This window comes from Odontomachus brunneus, unplaced genomic scaffold, assembly GCF_010583005.1.
Source record: "Odontomachus brunneus isolate Ranch 3 - 2012 unplaced genomic scaffold, Obru_v1 Obru_scaffold_041, whole genome shotgun sequence".
Classification (NCBI taxonomy): Eukaryota; Metazoa; Arthropoda; class Insecta; order Hymenoptera; family Formicidae; genus Odontomachus; species Odontomachus brunneus.
The window spans coordinates 55,347-65,389 of record NW_022639491.1 but is presented as its reverse complement, the minus strand read 5'-3'; the positions used below and the strand labels follow the sequence as shown (position 1 = coordinate 65,389).

The window sequence follows — 10,043 nt, the reverse complement described above, 5'->3', positions numbered from 1 at the left end:
AAAAATAGTTAGAGGCCGGAACTCTTGCTAAAACATATCAGGAACTATAGAGCACTTCGAGAACTGTAAAATAAAATTATCAAAATAATTTTTTTTTAATGTTGCGGTGCCGTGGTAAGTTGGCACCTCATATTTTAATAAATTCATTTTTTTTATTAATTCGACGGAACTATTGCTATAACCTATCAGGAACTATAGAACTATTGTGGGTGCAAATGGAACTCATGTCAAAACTTGCGGTGCTAAAAAATGAGGTGCCAACTTCACGCACGCAGCAATTTCTCCCTCTCTCCTTCCATTTTGACTAAATAAACTGCCGAACTCGATCTTGATCACTTTCTACGCTTGCCGGATATCGAGATATGCGCGAGATATACATTATTCAACGTCGCGATATTTAGTGTGCACGTAACTTTTGACAGACAGCAAATCAAATCGATTTGCTTCAAATTTCTTGGAGTGAAATCTTCACTCAAAATGAGTGAGAAGTGGCAATATTTCCACTCGAAACAATAGTGAAAATACCGCCACTCGAAGTCGCAAGAGTGAATGTTTCATTTAAGCTTTTGAGTGGATTCTAACTTCTTCGTTATGAGCGAATGTTTCAATCAATTAAAGTGAGTACATTTCTGAAGCACATTAGATTCACTCTTCAATTTCGAGTGAAAATATCCACTCGACGATTCAGAAGAAAGAATTCACTCTCTATATAAGTAAAAAATCATTCAATTTCGAGTGACTCAGTGGCCACTCCACTACTTTTTGAGTGAAGTTTTACTCCAGGATATTTAGAGAGTAGAGAGTTAAACTAGATTTTATTTTTTAAGTAAAATATTTCGAGTATAAAAAATATCGGTATTATAAATCGATTATAATATTCAAGATATTTACCGCAAAGCGTAGTTGACCTTTCGCATTTCTTCAGTAGCGAATGAGTCGCATCACGCGCAGCATTGCGAAATCAGTACTATCGTATGAGCGTGCGGAATCTAGCGATGCCTAGCGATCGAAAAAAAACGAGGCACAGAAAAAAAGGGAGAGAGAGAGAGAGAGAGAGAAGCATCATTCATTCGCGAACAACGCGAGAAGATTGCGTTACGTTATAGCTCAACTATTTCTTCTATAGTGTTATTGGCATGCCAATTACATTTAACCTCTTAACTTGCTCATTTGTCTTTCTTTGTTGCTATACTGCAGTGCGGGTTTAACATATACGCTGAAATAAAACAGACCAAGTCTTTGAGTTAAGCAAATTTGCTAAGCAGTTGCATCAACTGCAATCGAGTCAAAATAACAAAAGTTAAATCTGTTCAATAATCTGGAAGTTTCAACTAAAAATTTAGCTCAAAATAAACGATAAGTAGAAACTGAAATGTAGTTATATATGGACGCTATAAATGTTCTTCCAACTAATAAAAAGATTTGATTTAACTGCATAATATAAGTAACTCTACCTCTGGATAAAAGGTTAAAAAATTAGATGATAAGTACATTGAATTAATGATTTTGATAATTGGACGTTTGCGTTGTTCAATTAGAAATAATAATTACGAGAGTTTCATCAAAATTGTTAACTATATAATATGCAGAGTTCAGATGTACGACTCAGCAGCCATCGATAGGGTACGCTGTCTATTTCGCTCGCTCGCAGATAAATTTTCATTGAGACGAGATATAAGTGGGCAAGCACCATTTGAAGCTTTATACAATATGCGACTGCGTACTTCTTGCGACTTGACAGATCCGCATTGAAATCGTAAGTTTTTTTTTTTTTTGATAATAATCTCTTCACTCTAAAAATTCACTGGAAGCGATAGTGAGATACTGTCAGTTGGAATCCCAAGTGTAAATGTTTCACTCTAACTTAGAGATTTTCTCAATCCAGAATAAATTTGTCTCGGTGACGATGGAGATAACATCAGACTTATATGAAAATATTTACTCGACACGATTCTTGATGAGACAATTCATTTTATACGAATGAAGTGTCGCTCGAATTCGAGTAGCTGTCACTGCTTTTCGGACGTAATTTCGCAAGAAATTCAGGGAGTAACGAAAACACTTACTCCTTGTTCTCAGGTATCGGCTCATTAACTACCTGATGTTCCCAGCATTCATCTCTCTGCGGTCTTTACAAAACAAAAACGACTCCCTTTTGACCGATATTCTCTTTCTGTCGTAACGACATTGTTAATAGTGTCATTTAAGTCGCGACTCTCTTTCCCACATGATACACGATCCTCCTTTGCTCCGTCGTGCCCGACGGGCTTGGCCGTGCGGAACATTTGGCGTACAGCGAAACGGATTTACCTACTTGTTGAAACCGAGCTGTACAGCTCGCTGGTCGGTAACGAGTTGGGAACACGTGCGCGAACGCGACGTAAGACGCCGCCGGGACCGAGGACAACGTCGTGCTTCGTTTAACGCGTGATATCCGCATCTGCTGACCCTGGCAAGTAACACGAGCCTTTACGACGTACGCACTTTTAGAGGCGTTCGCAGCGCACACCTTCAGTTACACCGACGTTTCCTCGCTTTTCTTCCCCCGGAGTTCTCCGCGTACGTATCGAGCATACTCGTCCGACTGCGCTCCCGATGTTTTGTGTCGCGCTCTGCCAACGTGGCCACGCGAATGTGTCTTATCAAACGCGCGATGTCACGCGAGGCGGCCGCGATTATGCGTTGTATGCGTTTTAACGAGCACGCCCGCCCGCCCGCTCAGACGAATTCGCGAAAACGTATATCTACCTTAATACAGCGATATCGCTTCCCGGAACATTCGCCCGAAACCGGAGACAGAGAAATTAGAGCACGTAATCTCCAAACGCAACACTCAAAACGTATTTGGATCGCGTACTACCGAGCATCTCGGTTATGAGACCGCGAACGGTAAAGTGCCGAAATGAATTCCGCTTCTCGTTCAAATTCCCGTTCAAAAAATACGTGAGATATACGTGAGAAAATACGTAAAACGCACGGAGAAGCTCTTCGCAAGTAACAAGAACTTCTAAAGATGTCTTAAAGCGTTTTAACATGTTTACTACTATGGTCTATTTGGTAGATATAATTTGTTTTATATGTCCTCAATGATAATGCTAGTATCATTGAAACAAAATCGAACAATGATATTAATGAAGTAAACTATTGCTATTTAATGGATATAAAGTTTGATCTACAATGTGTTATTTGCTTCCTGTTTTGTTTTCTTTATCTCTTTCTGACTTACATCTTAAGCCTTAAGCCTAATCTATAATGTGCTCTTTGCGTTCTGTTTCTTGTCTTCTGTCTTTTTCTGACTTAAAGCTTAAGGTTTGAGTCAAAAGAAATAAAGAGATAAAAGCAAGAACACATTGTAGATCAAGCTTTAAACTAAAAAAAGACAGAAAACAAAAAAACAAGAAGCAAAAAGCACATTAGATTAGGTACAGATTAGGTTTTAGTGGTACTGGGAGAAATCAACGAAAAGCTATTAAGTTTAAAGAACAATTCAATAGGTGTGTGGGCATAATAATTTTCATTGAGCAACTGGTGCATTATTATGGTTATTAAAAAATGCTAATATGAAAGAATTGGAAAATCTCCCATTTGATCCCAGAACATTGCTGAATATTTCAAAAAGTACAACTATATTAGTGTTAAATTTCCCCGTTGGAAGATATTCATCATTAATTAAAAATGCTCTTATGAACGTATTAACCTTTAGACTGCCGGCATTTTTTCATTAAAAAAGTGTTTCTTTTTCTCAAAAAATTTTCTATATAAGTAACATACACATGACGCAGAATTTTGAGATTTGTGTAAAGCCACAAAAGTGGGTTTCCCGGCAGTCTAAAGGTTAAGAATTGTAGAGAGAGAGAGAGAGTCAAAAATAAAATAACTACAGATATAAAAGTCAACGTTAATATTGATGGCTTACTACTAGCAAAAAGTTCTAAAAACCAGTTCTATTCGATATTAGAGAAAATATATCTTAAAATTTGTGAATCATTTCGGAGCCATCACGGATATAGTAAACTTTCCTATACGAATATATTTTTTGAAGATTTTATCACAGAGTATATTTCTTTAAATAATAATAAAATACAGAAGAATAATGCTATTACCCATACAGCTTCTTATATAAAAGTTTCTTTGACATCCATTAGATCTCAAATTTAAGAATCCTTTAAGATATCTTTTACGGTGTTTTTATATCCTCTAAAATCGATGCATTTTCATATCCATTATGTTATCTTCTGGATGTCATTGTTAGACATCAGCTTTCAGATGTGAACTCTTTTTGACAATATATTGCCCACTGAGTCTAATCCCGATTGATCCAACCGTTTAGCAAGAAATAGCGATGAAAATAGCAGAGGGAGAAAGAGAGGTGAACACGACGGGACGTATAAAACCGTGACTGTTATACCGTGAACACATATAAACGAGTATGGAGCGTAAGAACGAACCTAAGTGTAGGTGTACGCTCTTCAGAGCAGCGGCCTTACAAGGTCGTCTCGCGTTTGAGATATGTACTTCGTTATAACTTTCCCTAGACCACTCGAGCGTATTAATCTAGTCGATCTATTGCCAGCAAACTCATGCCATTTCATTACGCTCAGCCAGACTCGAGAATTCCTCGAAAATCACTATAGCGAGCCGTCAACGCAAGTGACCATCTATAATATGCGGAGTAAACTTAGCGTAAGTTGGAATAAGAACCGATTTTTCCAACCTCTCTTCATAAGTTAAATCCACAGATATCTATACTAAATTAGATTGCTAACACACCACCATTGCATGTAGCATGGCTTGCATCACGTCTGTGAAGATGGCACCACATTAAAAAAAAAAAAATCAATTTATTATCATAGTTCTGATCGCACCCCGATTAGTTCTAGAGTTCTAGATAACATTTAGAAATAGGCGAAATAAAGTAAAAAAACTAATTTTGAAGTTTGGAGGTGCTAAGTTCACAAAATGAGATCAGAAAAATGACAGTAACTTTTTAACGGTTGCACCAAGTGAATTTCATCATTAGAATTTTTTATAGAACTCTTGTGATGTTATCCAGAACTTCAGTCGGGACGCTGGAATTATTGAAAAAAATTTCACCCTTTCAGGACTTAGAAATTTTCACAAAACCGAATCTTTGAACGACTAGAACTTCTCTCTCATTGGTTTTAGTTCGAAGATTCATGAAAATAATCGACAGAACTCATCGGGGTGCTACCAGAACTCCGATCGGAACGCTGGAATTATTTAAAAAAATTTTATCTTTTTAGGACTTAGAAATTTTTACGAAACCGAATCGTCGAACGGCTAGAACTTCTCTCTCATTGGTTTTAGCTGAAAGATTCATAAAGATAATCGACAGAACTCTTCGGGGTGCTACCAGAACTCCGGTCGAAACGCTGGAATTGTTAAAAAAAATTTTACCCCCAAAAGACAGACATTTTCACGAAACCGAATCTTCGAACGGCTAGAACTTCTCTCTCATTGGTTGCAGTTGGAAGATTCATAAAAATAATCCATAGAACTTTTCGGGGTGCTATCAGAATTCCAGTCGGAATGCCGGAATTATTTAAAAAAATGTTACCATCAGGTGCTTAGAAAAAAGATCTAATTTTTTAAATTTTGCCAACAAAATTTTTTCCTGTGTGTTATTTATGTTTTAGTGCTACTTCTGATAGTCCTCTTCCTCCCCAAATTATTCTATCGATTGTCTTCCTAACTCTAAACGTTACAGTTGACAGAAATAATTTATAGCGTTTTGAATTTTCAGAATGGTAAAGTTAGCCCTCCCGTGACCTTGTAATGGTATGCTCGCTGCTGTGAGTTCTGGTAGCATCCCGACGAGTTCTATCGATTATCTTCATGAATCTTCGAGTTAAAACCAATGAGAGAGAAGTTCTAGTCGTTCAAAGATTCGGTTTCGTGAAAATTTCTAAGTCCTGAAAGGGTGAAATTTTTTTTAATAATTCCAACGTTGCGACTAGAGTTCTGGATATCACCACAAGAGTTCTATAAAAAATTCTAATGATAAAATTCATTTGGTGCAACCGTTAAAAAGTTACTGTCATTTTTCTGATCTCATTCTGTGAACTAAGCACCTCCAAACTTCAAAATTAGTTTTTTTTACTTCATTTCGCCGGAATTATTTCTAAATGTTATTTAGAACTTTAGAACTCATCGGGGTGCGATCAGAATTATGATAATAAATTGATTTTTTTTTAATGTGGTGCTATCTTCACAGACGTGCTTGCGTCTGATAGTTTCCGGTGTATGCGAGAAAATGGCCACATATTTTCACTACGTTTAAGGTGCGTTCGGGGAGCTCGCTATTAGCGCTACCGTGTCTTTCTATCCTTGTTGCTATCTAAGGAGTAATACAGATAGAAGAACGCGATAGTGTTGGTAGCGTGCTCCCCGAACACACCCTATGTCATAAAATTCTTTTGCTGGAAATGAGCAGAGCAAATAACGTCCATACCATTTATTTTTTTGTTGCGACATTTTTTGACAATAAGATACTGGCATTTTTGGTTTTACGACAGTAATTTAATGGCCCCGCTGATTCACATCGTACGTTGTAAGATACTCACATAAGTGACACACAGAACCGCCGCCATTTTTTCGCATACAACCGGAAATTTCATGCGACGCAAGTCCGAAGCCATAGAGGTATAGGACGAGTTTTTTAATTCATCGATGGATCCATTGTATGATGCGTAAATACAGCGAAATACTGCAATTGCGTATCATGCGATGGATCCATCGATAAATTAAAAAACTCGATTATATTCTATAACTTTTACCGACATCGTTATGTATTATTGCGTAGATTTTTTTTATTATGAAATAACTGCGCAACGATACATAACGACATCATTAAACATTATAAAATAGATTCCTTAGTTAGCAATCTAGTTTAATATAGACATCTGTAGTTAAATCATATGTTTGTCTTTATTTCTTCTTTAAAATAGACAAAGCAAATATATGATTTAACTGTTAATTTATCAAGAGGTTGGAAAAATTGATCCTAAGAAATAAAAATTTATTTCGTTTACGCTTGTACTTTAATTCTCTTATACCGGAAGTATTTCTCTCAAATAAAAGAAATACTCTGTAAGACAGTTAGAGTGCAGACGTGTAAAAACGAAATAAATGATCTTCATTTCTTACTCCAACTTACGCCAAGCTTACTTCGCATATTGTAGACTGCCACTAATCGTTACGTATGCTTGCACAGCATCCACGGTAATCTCGACTTGGTAGGGCCCTTTTAATACACATAACGTCGAAAAATGCGCTCAACCGGAAAGAGACAAACGATCGAACGTTCGGTGCGCGGATGATTTCCACTTGAATGAATAATCGTAATCACTCGAAACTATCTATTCGCGAGAGCAAAGCCGCCGCGCCGCCGTGATCGACGAGAGGGTGAATTAGCGCCGATCGTAAAACGTGAAAACAAAACGACGCCGTGTTCAGCGTGAAAGAAACAAAAGGAAAGAAAAAAAGCAATAACGACAGACTCACCTTCGTTCGTGAAGTTCTGCTCGATCAGAGGCCGGCCGAATGTGTTAACGAGATGCGTGGTGACGTGCAGGCCGGCGGCTTGCTGCTTCTTCTTCCTCCACGTCTCATTGACGACCCGCTCGACCGTTGAATTCTTCCGTATTCGAGCGGCGTCCGGCTCGAGCCTGTCCATGTTGCGTACGTCCGACCACAATATTACCAACAGTATCACGAGCAAAACGATGGCGAGCGCCGCGCCTATCGTGGCGACGCGGTTCGAAATCCGCGACATTTCTGTGATTCCGCCAATGGCGGTGCGCGCGCGCATCCGCTCCGTTCGTGCTCGGTTTTTGGCGCTGCTGTCTGACGGCGATCACCGATGTATCACGACGAGATCGATTCTCTCATTGACCGTGTCGCGCGTGTTGTCGCTTCAATCGATCATCTTGAGCGCGCCATCGGGAGACAAGATAGAGAGAAGAGGAAAGGAAAGAGAGAAAGAGGAGAAAGAGAGAGAGAGAGAGAGAGAAATAAAAAGAAAGAGAAAGAGCGAGGATTATCTGTTCGCAGCGAATGGATATTTCGAAGCGAGCCTCTCCTCCGTACCTTCGTATACACCCATAAAACCCTCGCGCAACAGGAGGAGATCTCAAGGTCCTTCTTCCTTCTCTTGAATCTTGTTTTCCTCGCGAAGCGCGACTCGCCGGCAGAATGCAACCGGGATCAACACAACGTCCATTAAAGAACGCGCGAATCTCGCCTCGCGGTCTTCTTATCTTCCACGAAGGACCTCGACCATACCATACCGCCTGGCTGAGGAGGTTATTACTTGAGGACTGGCCGGCTACGAGAATCGAAATGCATCATGCCGATCGTGGTCGAATGTTCAAGGGCGGATATCATAGCTCGTGGTGTATCAACCGTTCCTCGCTCGATCCTGCCGTTTCGTGTCTCACACGTGCGTAATAGCCTTACGTCTGTTGTGCCAACTTCGTCGCGATCCTTCTTTTGACGATCGCGCGAGGAACATCTCAAGTGCGAAGTACCGGCACCACGCGTGCTCAGATCAACGGTCGATGGCGATGTAAATAGTGTAAACAACGCGACGGTCGGGACAACCCAAGTCTTCGCTTTGTGAACGTTGTTGTCAATCTCAAGTCGGGGCAGCTGATCAATGTTTTCCTGAAACCAAACAAAAAACAGCCGTTTAATGTGAGAAAATGAGAATTGTGCTGAAGTGCAGTTAAATTATAAGTTCTTGAAGGCCGGTTGTTTCAACTTCTTGGTAAATTAACTCATAGTTAAATCATATGTCCTTGTTTTTCCTTCAATTTAGATAAAGACAAACGTATTATTTAACTATCAGTTATCTTACCAAGAAGTTGGAACAACCAGCCTTGAGTCTTTTTTTTGTTGCTTAACGTATCTCCAGTTCTGTTGACTAATTTTAGCTAATTGACACGCTTTCTTTCTCCTAGTTTGTCTATTCCATTCTTAGATGAACTAGGTTACATTTTTTGCTTTTAAAGTGATACAAGTAATTAACCTAGCGTGGAAAAGAAGTGTTGTGTGGAAACTTTTCAGTTTGCAGCACCAGTCTAGCTAAAAGGAGCAGACCTCTTGACTCGATTTACATTTGCAAATCCGGCGCGGAATGTGATGTCAGACGTTCCGGGTTTCAATCAAATCACCTGATTTCCCGCGCGCGAACGTTCATCGCATGTCTTTTATTGGTCTCCTCGAGACTTGCGATCGAAGCCGAACTTCACGCCGAACTTCACGCTATCACGACCGTATCGGAGAAGTGTCTACATAGTGGCGTATATATGTATTTTTATACCTCTGTTTCTTTTTCGCAGAGGAAGCGAGAGGGAGAGAAAGGAAGAAGACGATATTTTTAGAGGAATGTCGGCTTTTTTCGGGAGGGGAAATTCAAAGCCGCCACATCGTCAAGGCTGAGCGAATGAAATATAAAAGCCGCTCGGCACGCGGCTACCGACCTCGGAATCTCTTAAGGTCTGGGTCAAACTATTCTTGTCGCGTATCGCACGCGCTGGGCTTTGATCGCATCGGCCGATGGATCGATCAATCTTTGTCTTGAAGTTTCACGCGATTCGCGCGACCCGCCATCTCGTTTGCGCGTTCAAATATACATATCGCGCGATTATCTCCGGCCTTTCTGTTCTTTGAAAGAATCTGAGATTACGAACCATCTCTGTATACGGAAAAAACATTATGGTGGGGGCGCATACATAAATTTGATGCCAACGAGATTCAATATAGAAAACGTTTCTTCTGTGTACGATATATTATTATGTACGATTAATATATATATACTTGATAAAATATATTGTGTACTAGTATTTATTCTGTAAATTTCTTAGAATAGGATTTCACTCAAAACATCGCAAAAAATCACTCTCGTGATGAGCATTGTATCATAACAATCACAAAAACGCCGGTTTCTTGTATATGTTTATAGTTTTTATTCTCTCTCTCTCTCTCTCTCTCTCTCTCTCTCTCTCTCTCTCTCTCTCTCT

The 10,043-nt window shown here is 39.4% G+C and overlaps 2 protein-coding genes across 10 annotated transcripts in view; one reads left to right on the top strand and one right to left on the bottom strand.

Moving 5' to 3' along the window:
- The window catches only part of LOC116844373 (A disintegrin and metalloproteinase with thrombospondin motifs 9), a 50,699-nt gene extending 42,806 nt beyond the window's left edge, over window positions 1-7,893 (bottom strand). For 5 of the 6 annotated variants that reach the window (XM_032815807.1, XM_032815810.1, XM_032815809.1 and 2 more), the window contains exon 1: window positions 7,525-7,893. In XM_032815807.1, the coding sequence (XP_032671698.1) occupies window positions 7,525-7,831 (307 nt within the window). In that variant the 5' untranslated portion in view covers window positions 7,832-7,893. The remainder of the gene's footprint in view (window positions 1-7,524) is intronic. The other variant, XR_004378072.1, reaches the window with a different exon arrangement.
- A 280-nt stretch (window positions 7,894-8,173) lies between these two features.
- The window catches only part of LOC116844374, a 4,642-nt gene continuing 2,772 nt past the window's right edge, over window positions 8,174-10,043 (top strand). For 2 of the 4 annotated variants that reach the window (XR_004378073.1, XR_004378074.1), the window contains exons 1-2: window positions 8,572-8,715; window positions 9,363-9,519. Coding sequence is in view for 1 of the 4 variants with exons in the window: in XM_032815813.1 (XP_032671704.1) it covers window positions 8,215-8,461; window positions 9,363-9,604 (489 nt within the window). In the remaining 3 variants the exon portion in view is untranslated. Of the gene's footprint in view, window positions 8,462-8,571; window positions 8,716-9,362; window positions 9,916-10,043 lie in introns of those variants that run through there. The other 2 variants (XM_032815813.1, XR_004378075.1) reach the window with 2 other exon arrangements.